This window comes from Culex pipiens, chromosome 3, assembly GCF_016801865.2.
Source record: "Culex pipiens pallens isolate TS chromosome 3, TS_CPP_V2, whole genome shotgun sequence".
Lineage (NCBI taxonomy): Eukaryota > Metazoa > Arthropoda > Insecta > Diptera > Culicidae > Culex > Culex pipiens.
This window is the reverse complement of record NC_068939.1, coordinates 172726840-172754339: the sequence shown is the minus strand read 5'-3', so window position 1 is coordinate 172754339 and position 27500 is coordinate 172726840. Positions and strand designations below refer to the sequence as shown.

The window sequence follows — 27500 nt, the reverse complement described above, 5'->3', positions numbered from 1 at the left end:
GACAAACACTGGTTGCACGCTTAACCAAAGGATACAAAAATGGATTTATTTTGTCAAACCCATTATTCGCTTATTCAGCAGAATTACTTAACAACAAAATGGCATAATTTTATTCAGAACTAGTTCCTTTATATTTTTAGGCCGTATTTTGAATAATTTTTACTGAGTGATTTTCATCTTGCCAAAAATAACTTAATTTAACCCAAATCGGCGTTACCCCCCTTAACCGTGTGGTTACCAACACTTTTGCCAGCTGTCAAAATATTTGCGTCGTCGCCGCATCGCCGTCACGCACACAACACAACGAACGAAGGAAAAAATCGAAGTGCGTCAAGACTTTTCAGCATTTTTCGCTGCGATCCCGAGTAAATCGGCAAAAAACGCCCGTAAAAGTGGTCCCGTCGGTTCCGAAGCAGTCGCATCGTGTGCGGCTCACCGCGGACACCGGAAGTGGCGTGAAATCCGGTCGATTACGGCGTTTTTCGGGGGTGAAAAAGTGCGTTGAAAGGTGCGAATTTTTCACGGACTCGTTCGTCGGAGGCCGCTTCTTCTTTTTCCTGGTGGCGAGTGTTTTTCTTGCTCGGTTCGATTGTGTTTGTGATTTTCCTCGCACACACACACACGCACTCAGTGTCCGCCTGCTTGGGTTTGTTTTGTTTTTTATTCGTCCCACCTCAAAACAAGTGTGTGCTAGGGGAGGGGATGCAAGTGTTTACTTGGATGAGTTTTGGCCCGTCGACGTCGTCGTTGTTGTTGTTTTCATTTTCCGGCAAACCCAAGCTGAACGATGAGCACTGATGAGGGAGCGGTCGGAACGGTACCGGAACCGGTGGCAGGGAGCAGTGGCGCAGTGACGGCGCTGGAGGGACTCCAGATTCGGGACGACCTGTTCAAGAGTGTCAAGTACTTTATCACCGGAACGCTAGCTCCGAATGTTTCCAAGCTGCTCGAGGATGGCGGCGCGACCGTCTCCAAGTTTATGGACTTTAGTACGCACGTCGTGTGCGGTGCCAGCGGCTACGACGAGAACGAAATAAGCCAAGCGGCTGAACTGTACGAAGTCCCCTCAGTCACGGAAGCCTGGGTCCTCGCGTCCGTCCGACTGGGACGCCTCGCCTCAACAAAAGCCTACTTCCCGCTCAAATCCGCTCTGTTTAGCAACCTGACCTTTGCGGCCACCCAGCTTGACAACCGCGACCTCAAGCGACTCTTCGCCGCGGTCACCTTTCACGGTGGCACGTTCCGCAACGTATTCGACTCTCGCACAACCCATCTCATCAGCGGAAGCACCAAAGGACCGGTGTACGCCAAGGCCGTCAGTCTCGCCGGGTCATCCCTCGCCCTAGTCACTCCCGACTGGGCAATCGAGTCCCTGCGGAACAACGCCCTGCTCCCGACGGACATCTACCATCCGCGGCTCGTGATTACCCCCAGAATCTTCAAACAAGCTGCCGGGCAGCGCCCGGCAACGCCGGTCCAAAAACCAGAACCCGAGAAACCCTTAGCGAGCATCATCGGCTTCGATTTCGAGGAAAACATCGCGAAAACCGAAGTTCCAACCAGCGGAGGCAACGGCAAGAAGGAGGACGAACCACCCGCGAACGAGCCACCGAAAGCGACCATAGTGCAACAGACTGTCCCGCAGCAGCAGCAAATTGTCCCGGGAGGACCTAGATTGGTGAGACCGCCGGGACCTCAACAGGCGCAGCAAATTTTGCAACCCAACATGAATCGACCTCCGCTGAATCAGTCAATTCAGCAGCAGCAGCAGATCCAGCTGCAAAATCAACAGCAGCAAATGCAACAGATTCAAAATCAGCAGCAGCAGCAACAACAGCAAATTCAGGCTCAAACTATTCAGATTCAGAATCAACAGTTGCAAAATCAGAATCAACAGCAACAACAACAGTCGATGCAAATAATTCAGCAACAACAGCAGCAGCAGCAACAACAACAACAATTCCAAAAGGTATTCAAGAATGTCTATAGAATCTTTGCATGTTAAAGGAGGTTTTACATTATGACAAAAAAAAAGGTTCAAAATTTGAGTATTTAATATGCAAAAATTCTGCGCTTTGAAATTTTGAAAATTCTAGGGTTTGAAATCAAAAAAAAAATCTAGCTTTCAATTCCTAAATAAAAAAAAAATCAAGAACAAAAAAAAATCAAAATTCACATTCTGGAATTTTCTAATTTCAAAATTTGTATACTTAAATTTGAAAATTCGAATACTAAATAATACTAAAATAATAAATTTCTAAAATTTTAAGCTTCTAAAATTCTAAAAATTATTTTAAAAAATAAATTGAGATTCTACAATTGTTTAATTCTAAAATTCAAATATTCTATTGTTCCAAAGTTCTGAAATCCGAAATTTTAAAATTCAATACTAAGATTTAAAAAATTCCTAAAATTTCATATTCTAAACATAAAATTATAAAAATTCTCAAATTCTTAACCTTTAAAACCACAAAATAAAAATTCTAAAATTCTACGACACAAAAATTCTTGAATTATATAACACTAATTTAACACTAAAATTGTAAGATACAGAAATTTAATTCACTTCAATAATGAAAAAAAAAATATCTAAATTTCAAAAACTCTAAAGCTCTAAAATTTTTAACTACTCAAATTCTAAAATATTCTGAAATTCGCAAATTCTAAAACTCAGAAATTTATTAATTCTAAAATTCTAAAATGCTGAAAAGTCTTAATTTCTAAAATTATGAAATCCTCAAATTCCAAAGTTTTAAAACTGTAAAATGTCTTTAATTCTATTTTTTAAATTCTGGAATTTTAAAATTCTCAAGTTCTCAAATTCAAAATTGTACAATTTTCAAATCTCAGATTCCCAAATTAAAAATAAAATAAAATGTATGAGTTAAACTTAAACATTCAAAATTGCAAAATTCTGAAAATGTAATATTAAAAAATATTGAAAAATATAAATTTCAAAAAAATCTAAAATTTTAAAATTTCTTGATCTCTAAAATTCTTAAACTCCGAAATTCTGAAATTTTATAATTGTTAAATTTCAGAATCAAAAATCTGCTTCCTAAATACTAAAAAATTCTAAAATTCTTAAAACCTAAAATTCTAAAGTTCTGAAATTCAAAAGTTCTCAAACTCTTAAATTCGTAAGTATTAAGTTTCCAAAATCCAAAAAAAAAAAATAATTCTAAAATTCTAAAATTCTTAAAACCTAAAATTCTAAAGTTCTGAAATTCAAAAGTTCTCAAACTCTTAAATTCTTAAGTTTTAAGTTTCCAAAATCAAAAAAAAAAAATAATTCTCAAATTCTAAAATTCTAAAATTCTAAAATTCTAAAATTCTAAAATTCTAAAATTCTAAAATTCTAAAATTCTAAAATTCTAAAATTCTAAAATTCTAAAATTTGAAAATTCGAAAATTCGAAAATTCTAAAATTCTAAAATTCTAAAATTCTAAAATTCTAAAATTCTAAAATTCTAAAATTTTAAAATTCTAAAATTCTAAAATTCTAAAATTCTAAAATTCTAAAATTCTAAAATTCTAAAATTCTAAAATTCTAAAATTCTAAAATTCTAAAATTCTAAAATTCTAAAATTCTAAAATTCTAAAATTCTAAAATTCTAAAATTCTAAAATTCTAAAATTCTAAAATTCTAAAATTCTAAAATTCTAAAATTCTAAAATTCTAAAATTCTAAAATTCTAAAATTCTAAAATTCTAAAATTCTAAAATTCTAAAATTCTAAAATTCTAAAATTCTAAAATTCTAAAATTCTAAAATTCTAAAATTCTAAAATTCTAAAATTCTAAAATTCTAAAATTCTAAAATTCTAAAATTCTAAAATTCTAAAATTCTAAAATTCTAAAATTCTAAAATTCTAAAATTCTAAAATTCTAAAATTCTAAAATTCTAAAATTCTAAAATTCTAAAATTCTAAAATTCTAAAATTCTAAAATTCTAAAATTCTAAAATTCTAAAATTCTAAAATTCTAAAATTCTAAAATTCTAAAATTCTAAAATTCTAAAATTCTAAAATTCTAAAATTCTAAAATTCGAAAATTCTAAAATTCTAAAATTCTAAAATTCTAAAATTTTAAAATTCTAAAATTCTAAAATTCTAAAATTCTAAAATTCTAAAATTCTAAAATTCTAAAATTCTAAAATTCTAAAATTCTAAAATTCTAAAATTCTAAAATTCTAAAATTCTAAAATTCTAAAATTCTAAAATTCTAAAATTCTAAAATTCTAAAATTCTAAAATTCTAAAATTCTAAAATTCTAAAATTCTAAAATTCTAAAATTCTAAAATTCTAAAATTCTAAAATTCTAAAATTCTAAAATTCTAAAATTCTAAAATTCTAAAATTCTAAAATTCTAAAATTCTAAAATTCTAAAATTCTAAAATTCTAAAATTCTAAAATTCTAAAATTCTAAAATTCTAAAATTCTAAAATTCTAAAATTCTAAAATTCTAAAATTCTAAAATTCTAAAATTCTGAAATTCTATAATTCTAAAATTCTAATAATCTAAAATTCTGAAATTCTAAAATTCTAAAATTCTAAAATTCTAAAATTCTAAAATTCTAAAATTCTAAAATTCTAAAATTCTAAAATTCTAAAATTCTAAAATTCTAAAATTCTAAAATTCTAAAATTCTAAAATTCTAAAATTCTAAAATTCTAAAATTCTAAAATTCTAAAATTCTAAAATTCTAAGATTCTAAAATTCTAAAATTCTAAAATTCTAAAATTCTAAAATTCTAAAATTCTAAAATTCTAAAATTCTACAATTCTACAATTCTAAATTTCTACAATTCTACAATCCTACAATTCTACAATTCTACAATTCAACAATTTAACAATTTGAAAATCTATAGAATTTTTGCAAAATGTTGATGTTTAGAATCTCAAAATGTTTTTTTCGCTGATTTTTTTGTTTTTTTTCAAATCTTAGATTTTTTGATTGCAAAACAACTGGACAGGTGTAAAAAGCAATTTAAAACACTTTTTGCATTCAAATGTGGGGACTATTGCTTGTTATTTCAATTTTTATAATTTTTTTTTAGCTTTTTGTCCCCCTTCTCGACCCCGGCCAGAGCCCACGGCGTCTCATAAAAACAAAGCCAGTACAATGGAAGCATGCTGGAAAGTCCTGTGATTAGATTACGCCCCATGAACTTGTCTTGCCATTATTAATAGTTGTAGTACATCTGAGACTCCCGAAAACGTAATAATTAAGTGGCCAGCCCTACTGCCTAGTGTTTACCGCAGAGAGATTTAGAGATTCAGAATTCTAAAATTCTTTTATTATTCATTCCTTCATTCTTTCGGTTTTATTTGTGAATAATCAAGCTACAATGAGTTCATTTAGGTACACAACAAAGTTTTGGTGTTCCTTTCAGCTGTGTGTTATATCGTAATTCAAACGAAAGTATTATTACTTATAACTATGGAATAGACAAGAGTAAGAAAAAGTTTTCAAAAAACTTACAGAAAGACTAATTCTTTTATTACAAAACTCTTAAATTCTAAAACTCTCATATTCTAAAGTTCTAAAATTCTAGAATGTTAGTAAATTGCTTAAATTCTAAAATTCTTGAATTCTTAAATTCTTATACTCTAAATTTCTAAATCTCTAATACTATGATATTCATAAGTTCCACTTCCAAAGTCTGAAAAAAAAATCAAGGCTGCTCTATTCTAAACCTTTAAATTCCAAAGATCTATAATTCTTAAACCAAAAAAGCTTCAAGATAATAAAAAAAAATCCACTCAAAATACCTGCATTAACCTTTAAAATTCGCGTTTTTTTTTTGTTAAAATTATTCTTTTTTTTGTCCTTACAGATAACGATGCAGCAACTGTCCAACCCAGCACAGCCTCAGCAACAACAGCTACAGCAGCAGGGCCAACCCCCGATGTCCACACCGACATCAATCCAACAACAAATCCAGCTGCAACAAAACAACCCCCAACAACAGATGCAAATGCAGCCCCAACAAATGCAACAACCTCCTCCTCAACAACAGCAGCAACAACAACAATTCCAAGCCCAACAACAACAACAACAACAACAAGCCATGCAACAGCAGCAACAGGCCCAAATGCAACAAAACATCCAGCAGCAAACTCTGCAACAGCAAGTTCAGCACAACGTGAACCAAATTCAGCAGAAAATGGCCCAACAACAGCTGCTTCAGCAACAAAAGCAACAACAACTTCAAATGATGCAGCAACAACAACAACAACAACAACAAGCCGGTCAACAACAGCAACAACAACAAATCATGCAACAAAACCAACAAATGCAAATGCAGCAATCTCAACCCCCGCAGCAAAGCCAGATCATTCAGCAGGTCATTCAACCGGCGACGTCCCAGCAACAACAACAACAACAACAACCCGGTGGCCAACAGCCCAAGCAAAACATTCAGGTTGTCTTCAAGGGTGGTCAACAGCAGCAGCAGCAAACGGCCCAACAGCAGCAAATTCAGCAAATCATGTCCAATCTGCAAGCCGGAACACCGCCGGACGGTCAGCAGAAGATTGTGCGCCAAATTACGATCAATCAGGGGCCGCCTCCGACGAGTGTTCAAGGGGGGCAGCAGATTCAGGGCGGGCAGCAGCAACAACAACTTCAGCAAGGGCCACCACAGCAACAGCAACAAGTGATGATTCAACGTACTCTTTCGCAGCAGCAAATCGCTGGGCAACAACCTGGACAGCCGGGAGCTCAAATGGTGAGTTGGTCTTCTTGAAACTTGTAACTTTTCATAACTCACTGTCGTTTCCACTAACAGATCCAGCAGCAAAACATCCAACAGCTGCAAACTGGACCGGGTCAGCAGCCCAAAATCATCCAGCAAACCATCATCCATCCGCCGGTGTCGTCCAACTATCAAACCATCACGAAGCAGCTGATTGTGGGCCAGCAAAATCCGCAAGGACAACAGCAGCAGCAGGGTCAGCAACAACAAATACTTCAACAGCAGCAGCAGCAACAGCAAATGCAAAAACCGGGTGGTCCACCGATGGTGCTGACCCAGGGTCAAAACAACCAAGGTCAGATGCAGCAACAACAGCAGCAGCAGCAGCCTCAGATTGTGCAGCGCATCGTTCAGCAGCAGGTTCTGCAGGGACCGCCAGGTAAGTTTTGGAAATTAAATTTGATTCCCACATCCAAAACCTAAACACTTACATCAAACCCCTAATCCTAATCTCAATGTCAACACCTTAACCTAGTTTGACATAAATTTTGAAAAATATTTGCAACGGCCTCAAAAAACAATAATATTAAAAACTTGAAAAAAAATAAGAATATAAAAAAAACTTATAGCATCTTAACAATGTTTTTTTAAGAATTAAAAAAATAAGAATTTTAATATTTTTTTTGAATATTCCAATAATTATTTTATTTGTTTTTTAAGTTTGAAGAATTTCAAGAATTGTATAAATTTTAAAAATTGTAAAAATTTTAAGAGCCTGAAAAAAAAAATAATATTTCAAGAATTTAGTATGTGTGAATAGGAATTCAAACACTGATAGTTTTTTTTAATTATTAATATTTTCAAGAACAGGTTAAAAAAGTTTTGAAAAGTTTAAGAATTTTTCAAATTTTCAGAATTTAAGAATTTAAAAAAAAATTAAGAATTTTAACAATTTTAAGAACGATAAGAATTTTAATAATTTAAGAATTTTAAGACTTTCAAGAATTTTTTTTAAGATTTTCAAAAATTTTATAAATTTTAAGAATTTGATAAATTAAAAAAACATGATTTTTAAGATTTTTTTTAAATTGTAAGAATTTTATGATTTTTAGATAATTTATGAGTTTTAAGAATTTTTAAGTTTTTAAAGAATTGTAACAATTTTAAAAATTGAAACAATTTTAGAAATTTTCAAAAAAAAAATTAGAAAAGAAATCTAAAAAAAACATGTTTTTGAGGATTTTTAAAATTTGAAGAATTCTAAGAATTTTTTAAATTGTAAAAATGTTTATAATTTTAAGAATTTTAAGATTTTCATAAACATTAAAATAAAAAAAATCTAAAAATTTAATATTTCAAGAATTTAAATTTTTTAAAAATTTTAAGAGTTTTATAAAATTGTAGAATTTTATGAATTTTATAATTTTAAATTTTTTTTCTAAAGAATTTTAAAGTTTTGAAGACATGTAAGAATTTTATGAGTATTAGGAAATTATTATTTTTTATTTAAAATGTTAAGAATTGTAAAAAAATAAGAATTTTAAGAGTTAACAGAATTAAATACTCTTTTTTAGAATTTTAATATTTTAAAGAAGTTTATGAATTTTTAAAATTTTGTAAAATTTTATATTTTAGGAATTGTAATTTTTGAAGAATTTTAAGAGTATAAAGATTTTTTTTTAATATTTAATGAATTATAAAAATGTCACGAATTTTAAAATTTTCAAGAATTTAAAAAAATAGGAATATTAAGATTTTTAAGAATGTTAAGAAATTTTAAGAATGTTAAGAATTCTAGGAATGATGAATTTTAAAAAATTTAAGAATTTTATGAATTTTAAGAGTATTAAGAATTTTAAGGATTTTAAGAATTTCAAGAATTTTGAGCATTTTAAGAATTTTAAAAATTTTAAGAATTTTAAGAATTTTAAGAATTTTAAGAATTTTGATAATTTTAAGAATATTAAGAATTGTAGGAAAGTTTATAATTTCAAGAATTTTAAAATTTTCATGAATTTAAAAAATTGTAGGAATTTTAAAATTCAAAAAAAAGTTTTTAAAATTTGATATTTCTAGAATTTTAAAATTTTAAGAGTATAAAGAATTCTGAGAGTTTTAAAAAATTGTTGAATTTTATAATTTAAAAAATATTTTTCTAAAGAATTTTAAAGTTTTTAAGGCATTGAAGAATTTTAAGAATATTAGGTTTTTTTTTTATTTGAAATGTTAAGAATTGTAAAAAGTTAAAGAATTTTAGGATGAAATTTTTTTTTTTAGATTTTTTTTTTAATTTGTTAAATTCAATATTTTAGGAATTGTATTTTTTTCAAGAATTTTACGAGTTTAAGAAATTTAAGGAATCTTTAGAATTTTAGATTTTTTTTTTAAGAATTATTTTTTTAATATTTAAAGAATTAATAAAATGTCACAAATTTTAAAGAATTTTAAGATTTTAAGAATGTTATTAATGTTAGGAATGTTACGAATTTTAAGAATTTATTAAAATTTTGAATTGTTTTTTTTTAATTTCGAAGAATTTATAGAACCTTTAAATTTTTTAAATTTTTTATAATTTTTTAAAATGTTAGATTTTTTTGACTTTTAAAAATAATTTAAAAACATATTTTTTGGATTTTTAGAATTTATAAAAAATAAGAACTTTAAGAATTTTTATTTTTTTTAAATTTTAAGGAAATATGTAGAATTTTAATTTTTTTTAAGAATTTTCAAATTTTATAGATATTTTAGTTTTTCTAGAATTTTAAGACATTTTACAATTTTAATTTTTTAAGAAATTCAAATTTTTTTTCGGGATTTTTTGATCTTTAAAAAAATTAAAATCTTTAAAAAGAATTAAATTTTTCAAAAATTTTAGAATTTTGAAAAGTTCAGCCAAAAAAATTTAGCAATTTCAAAAATTTCATAAACTGGAAATTTCTAAAAATACAAATAAGGAATTTCTAGAAATTTGAATATGCAGAGAATTTAAGAATTTTAAGAATTCAATTTAGAAATTGAAAAAAACTTCCAAGAAGTTTTGAATTTTTACAAACTTTAAGATCTCCAAGAGTTTTATTGTTTAACAAAACAGGCTTTAAAAAAATGTAAAGTTGTTTTTTATTTATTTATATTTTTAATTTTAAGATTGTTTTAAAATTGAATAATTGAAAATATTTGATTTTATCCAAGATTTTTAATTTTTTTCGTACCTTAAAATTTTGTCATTTTTGTAATTTTTAAAATGCTAAATATTGTAAGGCTTCTAAGAGTCTGTTTTTTAGACTTCTGAAGTTTTAAAAAAAAGTCAAGAATATTGTGAATTAGAAAAATGCATTTTTTTAAATATTCAAAATTTAAAAATGTTCAGCAATCTTAGGAATTATTTTTTTAAGAATTTTAAGAATTTTCAGTTTGGTTTTTATTCCATGATTTGAAAAAAAATACGAACTATAAGAATGTCGTGTTTTTTTTGGATTTGAAGATTTTTGGAATCTTTCAGGATTTAAATAATTTAAATTAAGAATTTCAGAAATTGAAAAATGGAAAATTTTAAAGATTAAAAAAGGTTTTACATGTTTAATTATTTTTATTTTTGTTTTATTACCGAAGTAAAACGAATATTAGGCATTCTAATTAGGATTTTTAAAAAGCATTTTGCAAAATTTGAGAACTTATAAATATGGGTCATTCCAGGTCAACTGTGTACACTTTTGGACTCGACCTTCACCGATTTGGACCAAACTTGGAGGGAACGTTCATCTATCGATAGTTAACAGAAATCCAAAGTTTGGTGCTGATTGGACCATCCCTCTATTTTTGGCACCGCCCTCTTTTTGACGATTTTCTAAAAAACTTTTTTTTTCTTTTAATCATAACTTTGCAACTATATGAGCAAAATACTTTCTAAAGATTGCATTTTATATAAAATTGTCCAAGGAATTCGATAAAAATAAAATTTTAACCTTTAAATGCTAATTAATATTATATTTTAACGTTTTAAGTTTTAAAATTCAGTTTTGACCTGTTCCTTATATTTTTATTTGTTTTATTTTATCACCATCGTGTTCCCCGGACAATTTTACATAATAATCAATGTAGACCTCAAACTAAAATGAAATATTGGCGAGATACAGCGATTTTACTGAAAAAAGTTTGATTTTGCGCTGAAATCTGTCCTATGAATTCAAATCCGAAATAATTTTCTCATATATAAAAACCGAACTATGCGGGATCCCTTTTTGTTGAAAAGTACACCATGTACTTCCAAGTGCTGTGCAAAATCAAACTTTTTTCAGTAAAATCGCTGTATCTCGCCAATATTTCATTTTAGTTTGAGGTCTACATTGATTATTATGTAAAATTGTCCGGGGAACACGATGGTGATAAAATAAAATAAATAAAAATATAAGGAATTGGTTAAAACTTAACTTTAATACTTAAAACGTTAAAATATAATATTAGTGGGCATTTAAGGGTTAAAATTTTATTTTTATCGAATTCCTTGGACAATTTTCTATGAAATGCAACCTTTAGAAAGTCTTTTGCTCAAGTATTTGCAAAGTTATGATTAAAAGAAAAAAAAGTGTTTTAGAAAATCGCCAAAAAAAGAGGGCGGTGCAAAAAATAGAGGGATGGTCCAATCAGCACCAAACTTGGGATTTCTGTTAACTATCGATAGATAAACGTTCCCTCCAAGTTTGGTCCAAATCGGTGAAGGTCGAGTCCAAAAGTGTACTCAGTTGACCTGGAATGAACCATATTATGTTTTAGGAATTTGCAAAATTTTAAAGATTTTTTTTTTAATTTTAAGGAATTTTTATTCCGAAATTTAAAAAAAAATGATATTTCAAAAATAATGGTTAATCTATTGAAGAATAAATTTTTTTTAGGGATTTTAAGGAGTATTGCTATTTAGAAAAAAAAAAATGAATTTTAAACTTACGGTATGTCCACGCATTGTTCCTCCCCTGTAGATTCTGTGAAATTTCATTACACATATCTTTTGTATGGAGCGTAACACGGCTCTCGATCGCCCCCCCCTCTCTCCCCTCACACTGCGTTACGTCATAAAAGAACTATACAAAACGCAGTGGGACTGGCTGCTTTAATTTTTGTGATGCATTGTATTTTATCGTTCTACAGTTAACTCTCCCATGTAATTTGTGGACGATCCTGACTTTTGATAATTTAATTTTAGTTTGACGAAAAAAAATGACCAAATCATTCTTCTTCTTCAACAGGCTCCAACCAACCCGGCGGCCAACCCCAGAACATCGTCATCATCAACCAGGGCGGCCAACAACAGCAGATCATAACTTCGTCCGCGCCGGGTCAACTTCAGCCGGGCGGCCAAATGCAACAAATGACCCAACAGCAACGAATCCAGTACATGCAACTCCAACAACAACAACAACAACAACAAAAGCAACAAATCGTCGTCAGTGGTTCCGGCGGTCCCGGCATTCCAAATCAACAACAGATCATGCAGCAACAACAGCCGGGTCAGCAGATGGGTCCCAACATTGTGCACATCCAGCAGCGGCCAATGCAACCCGGTCAACTCCAGCAACAACAACAGCAAGTTATGACTTCGACAGCCCAAGGAATGCAACCACAGCAAACGATCGTCGTTCAGCAGCAGCAGCAACAGCAACAACAACAGCCGACGATCATTCAACAGCAGATGCTGGGTCAACAGCAGAGTCAGGCTCCGCAGCAGCAACAGTTGATTATTCAGCAGCCAATTTCCGGTGGTCAACCTCAGCAGCAAATAATTCAGCAAACGTTGTCTACGAGTGGTGGAACGGTTCAGCAGGTTATGCCGGGTCAACCGACCATAATTCAGCAGCAGATCGTTGGACCGAATGCGGGGCAGGCGCCGCAAGGTATTGAAGGGGGTCAGATTATTCAGCAACAACAGCAGCAAACGGGTCCTGGCGGTGAGTTGATTCAGCAGCAACCACAGCAACAGTGGACGCCGCAGAGTCCGATTCAACAGCAGGGTGGTCAGCAGTTCCAGCCGCAGGGTGGCATCCCGGCGGGTACGACCATCATCCAGCAGACGATTGTTCCGCCGGGAGGGCCCGTTCCGGGCCAACCGGGTCAGCCACAGTTTATCCGGTCTACGTTGCGACCGCCGATTCAACGGCAGTACATTCAGCTTGATCCGCAAACGCACGCCACGCTGCAGAAGCTTGATCCGGCAAGTCGTGAAGAGTACATAAATCGACTGCAAGCGAAGCAACGCATGTTGATGCAACGCCAGCAGCAGCAACAACAGCAGCAGCAGTTCCAGGTTCGTCCTGGAGTGCCGGCCGGAGTTCGGCCTCAGCAGCAGATCATCTACCGCGGGCCGATGCCTCAGGGTCTGAACCAACAGCAGCAAATGCAGTGGATCCAGCAGCAAAATGCCGCTCGCCAGGTTCGGCCGGGCGCACCGGGGTTGAGTCCAATCACCCAGCAGCAGCAACAGGGCGCGATTCCTCCGGGTGCGGCCGTAATGGGACAGTTCCCGGTAGATCCCAACGCGCAACCCCAGCAGCAACAGCGACTTCAAATGGAGCGGCAGCAGCAGCAACACCGGCTTCTTCAAATGCAACTCCAGCGCGAGCAGGCCCAGAAGGGTGTGGTCGTTCCGGGGCAGACGGGACCGCAGGGTCAAGCGATATCTCCTCGCGGAGCTGGTTTTCCCCAGGAGGTGGTCGTTGGGAGTGACGGAACGACTACGATCGTGCAGCAAACGCTGGTTGGACCTCCCGGCGATCCCAACGTTCCGGGTTCGCAGCAGATGAAGAACCAGACCAAGACCGCGCTTGCGAACATGCTGAGCAACCGGCTTGGGGCGAATGGTAGCGTTGTTCCGAACATTCCGGACGGACCACCCGGCGGCCCAGAACCGTCCGCCGCCGGTACGCTTCGCATGATGACGGCCCAGCACAATGCCGCCCTTCAGCAAACGATGAATCCTCGGCTGACCCAGGACATGCTCGCCCTGCAACAGCAACAACAACAGCAGCAGCAGCAAGTCGTTGGTCCAATGCAACAGCAACGTCGTACTCTGGGCAACATTACCAACTCGGGAGCTCCCGCCGGTGCCATGGTCGTCCAGCAGATCCCCCAAGGACCGCCCGTAGTCATGCCACAGTCACCGTCCACCATGAAAGGTACCGGCGCCGGTCCGCCCTTCAGTCCAGGACGCGCCCCACTTCCGCGATCCCAGTTCTACGGCCATAACCCGAACCTCAAACTACACCCGGAACTGTTCCTGCTCGGGTGCACCTTCTACATCATCGAGTACGACGAGTCGCCCTTCAAGAACGACGTCGAAGACTGGAAAACCATCATCCGGAAGCACGGCGGTGACATCGAGCAGTGCTACAGCCCCAAAGTCACCCACGTCCTGTGCCGAACCCAGCGCCACGGCGTCGTCATGCAGGCCATCCGCGACGCCAAACGCTGCATCACCTCGTACTGGCTCAACGACATCGTACTCAAGAAGCAACTGCTCCCACCCTGGCAAGCCCTCCACCTGCCCACCCCCTCCATCTTTGGCAACCAAAAACCCGCCACCAAGCACAACATGTCCCTGACCGGCTTCGAGGGCGAGGAGCGCGTCCGCATCAAGCAGATGATCGAGGAATCGGGCGCCAAAATGACCCCGTACTTTAGCAAATCCAACACGGTCCTCATCTGCAAGCGCATCGACAACCAAAAGTACAAGTTCGCCAAAGACTGGAACGTGCCCACGGTCAACACGGTCTGGCTGAGCGACATCCTCCTCGGCAACCTGGCCGCGATGCAGCAGTGCGACGGCCCTAAATATCAGCAATTCAACCTGAGCTGCCCCTTCCGCATCGACTACAATCTGGTCATGCATCTCATGAGTAAGTCCCTCCAAAATCACTTTTGATACAATCTTAACCAAAACAACAATCAATTTCAAACGCCAGCCGCCTGGAAGTCCCCGATCAATCTGACCCCGGAGTCGCACGAGCGGGTCAAGCGGAGCCTGTCGGAGCCACCGCAGCCGGCGACACCGCCGAAGAAGGCGCGCACGCTTCCACCGTTGGAGGCCATTCCGGGGGAGATTGTGTGCCAGCGGCAGCCGGAAGCGGACAGCATACCGCACGTGCTGTTCTCCCAGATCGACAATACCGAGGGGCTGATGCGGGCCGTCATGTGAGTAGAGAAGAAACGTTTTGGGCTTTTTAGCTATTTATCAAACTTTTAAATGTTAGATTGTGGGTCATTAATCTGTTTTCCAACAGTACTTATGAAAGCTGAACTGTGCGTACACGACGTACTTCGAGCTTTCAACCAATCAGAAGGTGGGTCGAAAATAGGTTCATCGAATGCCGATTTCCAGAAACAATAGACCCAAAATGGAGACAAGCAGGGTAGCTACTCAAGTCGGGAAATCGGGAAAAAGTCTGAAATTCGTCAAAATCAGTGATTTTTTTTAGTCCAAAAAAGGGAAATTTCAAGCGTACTTGTTTGAAGAGTATTTTCTAGCTCTTGAATAAGGTTGTTATATCTTGAAAAATTAAAACAATTACACTCAATTCCTCTTTAGCACTTTACTGTTTATTTAAAGGTTCCTTTTACTATTTTAATCTGTTTGAGAACGAAAAGGAAGGTTCAAAAAACGTTTAAAATCCTAAAAGGCCGAATCCCGTAAAATTTGTGGAAGCTCGATCATTGTTTGGAAAAAAAAACTTTACTGTCAAATAAAATTCAACCTTTTTCCGTTTTCAATGAAAAAACAATTATAAAAAACCGAAAAAAGTATAGGGCATAACATTTTAAAGTTATTGCAATTTCAGTTGAAAAGTAGATTTTTTTTTCTCGTTTTCGTAATCTTCCCATTTTTGCAGGTGGCTTATTTTTGAAATTTTTTATCAATGTTTTAATTTTTTAAACGCATTCTTTTTTATTTATTTTTTATTTTTATTTTAGAGCAATTCTAGCTCAAATCGGGAATATTTCTGGTACTTTTGTACCCGACACTCTCCAATTTCAATGAAACTTTTTAGACATGTTATCCTAGGCCTATATAAGCCATTTTTTTTGTATATGGAGCCAATTTTACTCAAGAATGACATTTGAGAAGGGCGTAAGTTATTTAACTATTTTTTGTATTTTGTAATTTAAAAATTACTGTATCTCGAAGCCGTTCCAACGTATCAAAAAGTGGTCAAAGACGACAAACTTGTAGGAAATTTGATGGGCTTTCTGAAGAAAATACACTGAAAGAAAAATACACGCCACTTTTATGAGATGTTTCAATTTTTAAGTTTAAAAGTTGAATTTTACGGTGATGTCACGATTTTTTTTCGTTCAAATTTTTGAGAAAATAGCCTAAAATGAGACAAAAAGACAGACAAAAAATGCAGGATGGTATATCTCTCCTAAAAAATACAAAAATCATTCACTAAAACTGTATTTTTGAAAAGTGTCAAAAGTTTTCAAAAACCGATAGTGGGAATCGATTTCCTAGACAATTTAACATAAAAGTCTTCATATTGACCATTGTCCTATGTCCAATCGTTGTGAAGTAACACCGATTTTAAAAATTAAAAAGCTGAAAAAATAGGTTTTCGGTGATTTTTTTGGCAATTTCTATATGACAGACTTGATTTTTCAGTCTCGTAAATATTTTTACCGGAAAGCTCGTCCAATTTCCCATAAGTTTGTGTGACAGCTTTTCATTTTGACTCGTTTTAATATTCGTAAGCCTATTTACTTACCAGGTTTTTTTCCACACTAAAAAAAATATTCTATTTTCAGTTATGAAACGCTGTCAAAGGCAAACTTATTTTTTTAGGAGAGATATACCAACATGCATTTTTCGTGAGTCTTTTTGTCACATTTTAGACTACTTTCACAAAAAAAAAATGAATGAAAAAAAAAACGAGAAAACTAGTAAACTTATAAATTAAAAATCTCATAAAAGTGGCGTGTACTTTTCTTTCAGTGTTTTTTTTTTTTTTTTTCAGAAAGCCCATCAAATTTCCTACAAGTTTGTCGTCTTTGACCACTTTTCGATACGTTGGAATGGCTTCGAGATACAGTAATTTTTAAATAGCAAAATACAACAATATTTAAATAACTTACGCCCTTCTCAAATGTAACTTTTGAGTACAATTGGCTCCATATACAAAAAAATGGCTTATATAGGCCTAGGATAACATGTCTAAAATGTTTCATTGAAATCGTAGAGGGTAAGGTACAAAAGTACCAGAAAAAAATTCAAAATTCCCGATTTGAGCTGGGATTGCTCTTTATAATTTCTTGGTTTTTTTTACAATTGTTTATGATTTTTTTTTTATTTAGGCCGTTGCAAATATTTTTCAAAGTTTATGTCGACCCCCCCCTCCCCTCCCCCCTCAAAATTGGTCTGAAAAATCAGGGGGCAAAAAAAAAATTTCCAAAAAAAACTTCAAAATTTCCATGAAAATATTAGTCTATTGAACTGAAAACAATCTAAAATGCATTTTTCTGCATTGATAATCATATTTAGCATGTTTGGGCTTGTTTAAAAATGTTTTGAATTTTTATAAAATTTCAATGCACTGCACCGCAAAAATTTTATTTTTCACAGAAAAGAAAATTTTCGTCAATACTTAGATATTTTAGAAACTGATGATAGCAAAACAACTGTACAGGTGTATAATGCATTTTAAAACACTTTTTTCATTCAAATGTTGATACCATGGTTCGTGATTTCAATTTTTATACTTTTTTAATTTTTTTGCTTCGATTTGCCCCCAGCGCTGGAGATACAAAAATATGACAGCGATAAACGGGGTCATAAAAATGAAAAAGATTACAAAAAATGTTTCAAAATTTGAATGGAAAAGTGTTTTAAAATGCATTATACACCTGTCCAGTTGTTTTGCAATCATTAGTTTCCTAAATATCTAAGCATCGACAAAAAAATATTTTTTTTTCGCGAAAGAAAAGTTTTTGCGGTGTTGTACATTCGAAAAAAAATCAAAATATTTTTAATCCAGTCCAAACATGCTGAATATGATTATCAATGCAGAAAAATGCATTTTATATTGTGTTCAGTTGATATAACTTCTATTTTCATTAAAATTTAGATTTTTTTTGAAAAAATATCTTTTTGCCCCCTGATTTTTCGGACAAATTTTCATTGAGGGGCGACGTAAACTTTGAAAAATATTTGCATCGGCCTTATTTGATTTTAAACAAAAATGAATAAATCTTGAAAAAATGTTTTTTTTTATTTTCTGAAATTTTAAAATATATATTCAGACTCGATTATCTGAAGGTTTGTTTGGGACTTCGGATAATCGAATCATGAACAAAAAAAAAATGTTTCGTTTTTTTTATTTGCTTAATTTTAACATCAAATTTGAGTTCTGCGACCCCATTTTAGTCAAATTTTAATGGTTAATTGCCTATTTAATTGATTTTTTTTTTCGATATTTTGTCACCCCCATTTTAGCCGCCATATTGGTTTTAAAGGTTTTAAATCACTTTAGAGTAGTTTAGGGTTCATAATAAAGCTCAACCATCAAAAAATAAGAAAGCGAAAAAAATTGTTTGTGTGATTCGATTATCCGACGTTTCGATTATCAGAATTGATATTTTGCCGAGGACTTTAGATAATCAAGTCTGGACTGTATTATAAAAAGTGTTTGTCTTTCGAATCTGGCAATAAGATAAATAAATTACATGCCAGAATTTCAATGATTTTTTCGGATAATACATTATACACCTGTACAGTTGATTTACCACAAGACCAATCACCAGTCAAAAAAAATATTAAAAATTTCAATAAGTTAAGGTTATTTTTTCAAAAAAAAATCAGAAATTCTAAAAAAAAATTTAAAACGATTAAAGTTTTGAAAATTTCATAAATGTTACAAAATACAAATTTTAAATAATTTAAGCTAAAAGAGCAATTTTCTACGAAATCGGTATTTTTTCTTCAATTTTAATTTTTGTATTTTTTAATCCGGCTGAAACTTTTTTGGTGCCTTCGGTATACCCAATGAAGCCATTTTGCATCATTAGTTTGTCCATATAATTTTCCATACAAGTTTGATAGCCGGCCATACAAAAATGATGTATGAAAATTCAAATATCTGTATCTTTTAAAGGAATTTTTTGATCGATTTGGTGTCTTAAGCAAAGTTGTAGGTATGGATACGGACTACACTGGAAAAAAAAATGCGCGGTAAATTTTTTTTGGTGATGTTTTATCTATTTTTTGTCACTTAAACTTTGCAAAAAAACAATATTTTTTCATTTTTTGATATGTTTTAGGGGACATAAAATGCCAACTTTTCAGAAATTTCTAGGTTGTGCAAAAAATCTTTTACCGAGTTATGAATTTTTGAATCAATACTGATTTTTAAAAAAAATCGAAATATTGGTCGCAACAATTTTTCAACTTCATTTTTCGATGTAAAATCAAATTTGCAATCAAAAACAACTTTAGTGAAATTTTGATAAAATGCACCGTTTTCAAGTTAAATCCATTTTTAGGTGACTTTTTTGAAAATAGTCGCAGTTTTTCATTTTTAAAATTAGTGCACATGTTTGCCCACTTTTGAAAAGAATATTTTTGAAAAGCTGAGAAAATCCTCTATATTTTGCTTTTTTGAACTTTGTTGATACGACCCATAGTTGCTGAGATATTGCCATGCAAAGGTTTAAAAACAGGAAAATAGATGTTTTCTAAGTCAACCCACCATTTTCTAATGTCGATATCTCAGCAACTAATGGTCCGATTTTGAATGTAAAAAAAAACATTCGTGAAATTTTCCGATCTTTTCGAAAACAATATTTTCAAAAAAATTAAACCAAAACTAACATTTTGAAAGGGCGTAATATTGAATGTTTGAAAAATATTTGCAATGGCCTTATTAGAGGTTCAATAAATTTCTAACAAAATATTTATATAAATATTTTTTATTTTTTTCTAGGACCCTCGGCGGTCGCATTGCGTCCGGTCCGGCTGACGCGACCCACCTGGTCATGACGCGGGTCGCGCGGACGGTCAAGCTCATCACCGCCCTCACCACGGTCCGGTTTGTCCTCTCGAGCAAGTGGATCTCGGACAGCGCCTCGGCCGGTCAGTTCCTCCCCCCGGAAAACTACCGGCTGGACGTGAAGGAGCTGGACGAAACGTTCCGGTGCGATCTGTACAAGGTGCTGGAATCACCCGCCCGGAACAAGCTGTTTGAGGGGAAGATATTTTTCATCACGCCGCAGGTTAAGCCGTCGGCCAAGGATGTACGGCAGATGATTGAGTTGAGTGGAGGGGTGGTGGAGAAGAATCCGCGGTCGGTGAAGAAGATTCGCGAGACGAATCTGGAGAAGCCGGGCAGTTATGTGATTGTGGGCTGCCCGGAGGATCGGATCTTTATTCAGCCGTTTATCCAGAAGGGTAAGCACGGCGCGTGCCAGATTTGTACCAGCGAGTACGTGATGCAGTCGATTCTGCAGCAGAAGCTTACGATTGAGCCGCACGTCATCAAGTGGGAGCTGGGTTCGTAAAAGCAATAGAAGGTGGTGGTGTTGTGTACAGAGAGATACAAATCTTATAGAAAGTACTATCAAGAGAAAGTTACTATATCAAGGAGATATATTTTCGAAGAAAGAAAGAAGCAAATATATAAGGACGTGTGTATAAACCAAAAGTAAAACGAAAGTGAGCCCGTTGGCACTCTCAGTAATCTTACTGGAATTACAATTTAGGTGAAAACCGAGAATGCATTTTAAACCATTACTCATAAAACTAATTTAACACAGCAGAGCACAGCATTCAGATTACGAAAGCAAAGGAAACGATACGAAAACGTGCATAAAAGTTTATATAAAAAAAAAGTCGATCGATATATTATATTCACTCACATATATAAAAAAAATACACAAATACAATGTCGAGTTGTAAAACTGCACTCAAAGGAAAGAAACCTTCCCCTCAAACCTGCTCCCGCGTGGTCGTATTGACGTAGTAGTGCGACGTCTTCTGCACCATCGGCGCCGACACAAACTCCTTGTACGTGATGGTCTGCGTCACAATCTTGTACGAAGTGCTGTTCCGATTTGGCCCGACCTCCTGCTCCGTACGCTCCTCGGTTTGGTTCTGCTCGCGATGATCAATCAGCTTGAACTGATCCACCCCCGACTTCACTGGCAGACTCGTCGCTGTCGTCACCGACTGCGGCTTGCCGCTACTAAACCGCTGCCAGTTGGTGGCGGCGTCCGAGCGGAGAAAGTGGCGCAGGTTGACCTCGCTCACGAAGGGGACGCCCTTCTCCTCGGCTGGGCCGCTGCAAAGGGTGGCGCCGTTCAGGGTGAGTTTGGTGAGTCGCGGCAGGGGGTTCTGCGAGGGCAGGTTCACCCGGTAGCTGACGCCGCGGCCCTTGGCGATCTGCTCGAACAGGGCGCGGTTCTCGCCGACCGTTTCGATCGAGCCGATGTTGGTCTGGTGGGGGAAACATGGGAGAAATGAGATTTCTTATTTATAACAGTAAAATCATGGATTGAACTTAAAGAAAATGAAATTTCATTGTTTTTCGATTGAGAGATTTTAAAGTGATCCGAAGCATTTATTTTTAATTTTTTATTAAACGAATAACGGTCGAGAAATGATCATTTCACATTTTGTTTTCTTGGGAAAAAGGTCGAATTTTTAAATATTAAATAATTTTCATTCAAAAGATTGCATAGTCCAGGCCACGAACGAGCTTTTGCAACATATTTGACAATGATCGGATGTACCAATCGGATTTAAAGGTGTTTTTATAGAAGTGGACAAAAAAAGAGCGAGCCGCTCAAAGAGCCGGTTCACTAAAAAGAGCTAACGAACCATGGTTCACAAAAAAGAGCCTCAGTTCTTTTTGAAACGCATTTGTCTATTTTTCAGTTTATAAATATAATTAATTGAAATTCCAACAAGTTGTAGTATTAAACTTGTTTTTTGAGAATTGGGTCATATTTTCAATTTCCTAGTTTTCTTCGAAATTCTTGAAGTGATTTTCCAAGCAAAATAAAAAAAACTTTTCATTGTACAACTGATCAGACATTAAGGTATTATCCGAATACAAATTTGAGCATTTCAAATGGCTTAACTTGGTTTTTTTTTTCCAAAAATCTGCAAAATATCCCACAAGATTTTGGAAAATAAATGAATTATACGTGGTGATTATTGTATTCGATCGTAATTTCTCGACTCACGATCGAGATTTCTCGATTGTAAGATTACCATCGACAAATCTGGAGATTTTTTTAAAAGGTCCAATAAACCAAATTTTCAGTTTTTGCTTTTGGGTGTTTTTTAATATCCCTGACTCAAGGCGGTTTCAAAAACACCCAAAAAGCAAAAAACTGGAAATTTGGTTTATTGGACCTTTTCAAAAAAAAAAAAAAAAAAACTCCAGAAATCTCGATCTACCACCGAGAAATTACGACCGAAATTTAACTGTTGAGAAATCTCGATCGTAGAATTTGTAATTCCATTTTTTGAATATTTTTTATTTAAACGAAATTTTAATTTCATAAATTTTAAAAATTTCATTAATTTCAAAATGATCCAAAATTTAAAAAAAATCAAACATTTCAAAAGTTTGAAAAACTTTACAATTTTCTAAAAATTTTAAAAAGTTCAGAAAACTTAAAAAGTAAAAAAAATTAAAAACTTCAAAAATTAGAAAATTTCAAACATTTTAAGAATTTTGAAAATTTTAAAATATTTTTACTATGTATTCCAAAAATAGCGGTTGCGTAGAATTACAGTGGTTCAGACTTTAAGGGAGCATCTTCAAATTACTGCCGTATGAAAGGCCAAAAGGGGATGGTTGGACGCGAACAAGCAAAATCACTCACGGTGTCCTCAGGGGAAGAGAATCTCCTTCCGACAGTAACCTCCAATAACTCCGAAAAAAGTCTGACAAAGCTGAAAAACAGGGCTCCAATTATTATTTCCAATTCATTTATAAATCAAAAAATATGCAAATTTATTTTTTGTAACTGAATTTACAAAGAAAACCTTAAAAAAATATCATTTTTAACTTTAAAGAGTTGAACAAAATAAAAAAACCTATTTTTTAATTAAAAAATTTCAAAGAAAATCTAAATAAAATTGAATAAAAGTTAGCAAACTCTTAAAAATCAAGAACAAATCAACAAAAATGTTTCATTTTAAAAATCCAGAAAAAATATGAAATATTCAACTTAAAAAAAATATGGAAATGGGTTAAAATGGTTATATGACAAATAATTCCACTCTCCACCCCTCTTATGACTTTGTTACAGCTACTTATCTTTATTTTTAGTGTTTTGTTTTTTTTCCGATATTGTTTCTTAAACGCCCTCTCCCTTCGTATTTGTTTACATTTTGATTTTTTTTAAAAATATAAAAATTTGAATTTTTTGAAATTTTATTTTTTTTTGTAATTTTTGAAATTTTATAGATTTTTTTATTTTTTTTTATTTTTTTGTAATTTTTAATTTTTTTTGAAATTTTGAATACTTTAAATTTTAAAACACATCGAGATTTTCTCGATCGTCAGTCGTAAGTCGTAAGTCGTCAGTCAAAAAAAATGAAATGGTAAAAAATTTAAATTACAGGCCACGGATTCAACATTTAAATGCAAAAAAAGTGTTTTAAAATGCATTACACATCTGTCCAGTTGTTTTGCAACCATAAGTCCAAAATTTCTAAGTATTAACGAAAATTTTATTTTTGTGAAAAAAAAAGTTTTTGCGGTGCTGCACGTTTTAATTTTATAAAAGTTCCATTATTTTTAAACAAGCCCAAACATGCTAAATATGATTATCAATGCAGAAAAAGGTATTTTAGAGTGTTAAGAGTTGATTAGACTTCTGTTTCCATAAAAAAATTCCAGGAAAACAATTTTTTTTTGTTTATGTCGCCCCCTTTTACATTTACTTATAATTCCAGAAAAAAATAATACATTGCAAAACGGTTAGTTTATTTGATTTCAATACTTATTGTATACAATATTTCCAATAGTATTGTAAATACAAATTTTTATTTATTTTAATTATTTTTCAAAAATATAAAAATAAAAAAGCTATTTTTGGTGTTTTCTTTCAAAGTAGCGTTGAATAATGTTCTTTTAAAATTTGTCTGCGATCCAAACAAAAAAGTTTTTTTTTCATTGTCTTATTTTTGATTGTCACAAGATCCTCTGTAATTACTCTTAGCTTTCAGTAAAATGTAATTACAAAAGCCGACTCGGTCCTAACCAGGTCCCAGCACCAAAAAGGAGCTCATAAAAATAATTTTATGAAAAAAAAATTTTTTTTGATTGTTGAGCTTAGTGATTTAGAATTTTTAAAGCTGGCGGCCAATATGGCGGTGACGAAATATGTGTATTTTAAATTGTTTACAATAGAGGTGGGCAAAACTGCTCTTTTTTAGGAGCCGCTCAATTTCGTTCGCTCATTAAAAAGAGCCGCTCTTTTGAACGACTCTTTCGCTTTTTTCAAAATATGAATGAAAAAGATATTTTCAAAGAATGGTGTGATTTGTAAAGCTATTTACATTGAAATTATATAAATTATTTGAAATCAAAACGACTAAAAACGAGAATATGTCCTTGAAAACCATAGGTCTTGGTGGTCTCTGTCAACATTTCTACTCATACCTAAACGTTCGAATAATTGAATGGCATTCAAATTTAAATCTAGGATTTTGGAGAAATTTCTATTACATTAAAATTGCGTTTATTTTTGCATTAAAATTGCGTTTATTTTTGCCAAAATTGGACTAATGCTGATATTTTATTTAGAGAAAATATTATTTTAACTCTTTTCTTCATTCTTATTTGATCGGTAAAGTCTATAAACGCTGAAGTTTATTCGGGCAAAAGGATTTCTTTTTTTTAAATCTCTAAGCTATTTAGTAGATTTTTGGTAATAATTTACAATTTAAGCAATTTGAAATTCTCAAATTTGTTTTCGAGTAATATTTTTATCCTTTCAGGCCTGATATGACCCAAATATCAAAATTTCCAAAACTAGCCTAGGGACAATGTTGGGATTATTTTTATTAGCATTGAAATATTTTAAATTGTATTTTCAATTCTCAAAAACAAATTTTACATTACAATTTGTTGGAAATTCAATAAATTATATTTATAATAAGTTTAAAAATTATTTCATCTTGGAACGGTTCTATAGACCGGAGTTTAAAAAAGAACCGCGGTTCTTTTTTTGTGAGCCATGGTTCGTTCGCTCTTTTTAATGAACCGACTCTTTGAGCGGCTCGCTCTTTTTTTGCCCACCTCTAGTTTACAAACAACATTTTCAATGAAAATTTAAATTATCAGCAATTTTTTTTTGCTTATATTTCTGGGATATTTTATTTGGGGGAGCGAGACTTGAAATATAAATTGCAATTACCTAAGCAGAAAATAAATTCTTTTGGAAATTTACAATTAATCAAAAATCAACTGTATTTTAACAAAGCAAAAATTAAACGCTTTTTATAAATGATTAAATGTAAATTCTAAAGAAAAATAATTAATTATGAAAAATTATTCAAACATTTTCAGAACATTGAATTCATGATCATAAAAAGTTAATAAATTATAAATGTGGCAGGCATCAATTGATTTAATAAAAAAAATCTAGGTTTACTTTTTCATGTTCCAGCATAATGGGGATGACGAATTGGAAAAAAACACGGGGTTAAGGAATTCCCAGTTTCGATGAATTCCCCCACCAAACATATCAGTTTTAATCACTGGATGGAAACAAAATTGGAAGAACAAGTTTGTTGTGACTTTTTGAAGATTTACTCCATAGAGAGAAACAAACAACGATTTCAAACAAACGTTGAATGCTTAGAACATGAATCGACATTTTATAACAATTTACATTCAGGAAAAAGTAATGAGGATTGTTGTTCTGTGCAGCAAAAAGGCTATAAAAATTGTCCCAATTCGCCCGTTGTGTTCCGATAAGCCCCAGATTTGATTTTTATGTAAACATGGATTGAAGAATAAATAAAATAATACAAAAGAAAAAAGTACCGATTTCCAAATTTCATAGCTTCAAGTCTTAACTTTGCTAATGTTTAAAAATTGTTTTTTTTTGCAATTATTTAAAAACTTTTTTAAGGTGAAGCCGTCAATCATTTTCAAAGAAAACTGATCATCACTCTGAAATGCTTCGTATTCTTTTCAATTTTACGATTTGTTTGCACCAAAATGAATTAGCATATTGTACCTAAACTTCTTGAAGGACCTGACGGAATTTTTGTCTAAATCAAATGTGTCTCAAAAATTATATAATTTTGTGAAGCAACCAGTGACTTCCAGGTTGAAAACCATTGATGAATGATGATTTTCATAACATTACAAGGAAGAGGAAAATCGTTACCGAAAAGTATCAACACGTGTAGGATACTAATCTAAACAACTTGTAGCAGGAATTTTGTGTAATATTGTAAACGAAGCAAAATTTATATTGTCTAACGAAAAATCATGGCAATGATGGAAGTCATCTCCTTAAGTTCAAATTTGACTCGATTAACTTTATTTATATATTTTTTTATTTAAAAAACTTTTTTTCTAATAATAGGGATCGCTTCACGAATTGTTAAATTTGATAGCATACACAGAATTTTTTTTAAGGTTGGAAATTTGGTTGGTTGAATATTTCCCCATTTTGAGTAAATTAACTTAAAAATTGTGTAAAAATGTGAACCTGATGAAAATTAACCAGTTTCTGATGTAAAATTACACATTTTCTTTGACACAAAATCTGCCATCATTCCCTGATGAATATTACCATAATTATTTTATTCTGTATAACGATAACCAAAAAACACCTGACATTCAAAGATTCGTAAAACGTTTTAACACCTAATACTCACCGCTGACGCCAGATGAGCCGCGATCGAAAAGGACACCGTCACTTCAGCAGAATTTTGAACCGGTTGCGTTTGCAGGTTCACCAGCCCGTAGTACTCGGACTTGGCCGGATCGTACTGGTAGGAAAACAGGCTCGGGCATGGCGATCCCGGTGGACTGGCCGCTGGATTACAGCTCGTCAGTAGAAATGCCACTATCAACAGCACGAACAAACTGATCTGATCTGGACAGAACGAACCTCGCGACATCGTGGGGCACTTTAATTAGAAAACTTGAACTTGCACACAAAAGAAAACACGTTGCGATCCAACCTGTTGGTCAAGTGTGGTGGGAAAAACACGTCCAGCACGATTCGCTGCTCAATTTGAACTGACGAGTCACACCTGCTGGACGGTGGTAGGCAATCGCCGGCCGGCTCACGAGGATCCTGTTTGAGAACAAGAACGTCCAAGACGACGACCGGTGATTAAAGATCGTCGCGCGCGATCGTTTTCGCATTAAAGCAAGGCAGCCGCCAATATTTCACCACGAATCGGCGATCGCGGATCAATTAGATGACAGCTTTAACAGCTTCTCTTCGGTCTGTGTCTCTTTCTTTCCGGGGGAGGGACTTGTGGCGAGCTAATCCACGCTAGGAGAGAGGGGGGAAGCGATTGATTGATGAGAGATCAGCATTGGGAGAGGCTGCGAAGCGCTGATGAATGAGTGTGAAGTCATGGGCGTAACGCGGAAGGGGTTGGATTTCCGGTATATTAGAAGGTAAGTTGGCAGCGTGGTTTAGCCATTTTGCATAATTAGTTTTTCTTTTTAAACAATTTTTGTTGTAGTTTATGTCCTCCTTCAAATAATTTGCAAAAAAAAGTAAGCAAAAGATGTTTATTCAGTCAACTATAAAATTTGGTATTATATAGATGGTTTCT

General features: G+C 33.7%; 2 protein-coding genes across 2 annotated transcripts; one reads left to right on the top strand and one right to left on the bottom strand.

Annotated features, from left to right (window-relative positions):
• Window positions 1-296: 296 nt before the first annotated feature.
• Window positions 297-20626, top strand: LOC120423663 (PAX-interacting protein 1). The gene is made up of 6 exons (XM_039587551.2): window positions 297-1969; window positions 5837-6730; window positions 6791-7136; window positions 11938-14580; window positions 14647-14875; window positions 19654-20626. The coding sequence occupies exons 1-6, from the start codon at window positions 788-790 to the stop codon at window positions 20225-20227; spliced, it is 5868 nt and encodes a 1955-aa protein (XP_039443485.1). The 5' UTR covers window positions 297-787; the 3' UTR covers window positions 20228-20626.
• LOC120423720 (serine protease gd-like) lies at window positions 20528-27178 on the bottom strand. The gene is made up of 2 exons (XM_039587627.2): window positions 26583-27178; window positions 20528-21161 (listed from the first exon to the last, which is right to left on the bottom strand). Exons 1-2 carry the CDS (start codon window positions 26826-26828, stop codon window positions 20655-20657), a joined length of 753 nt encoding a protein of 250 aa, XP_039443561.1. The 5' UTR covers window positions 26829-27178; the 3' UTR covers window positions 20528-20654.
• Between the last annotated feature and the right edge of the window lie 322 nt (window positions 27179-27500).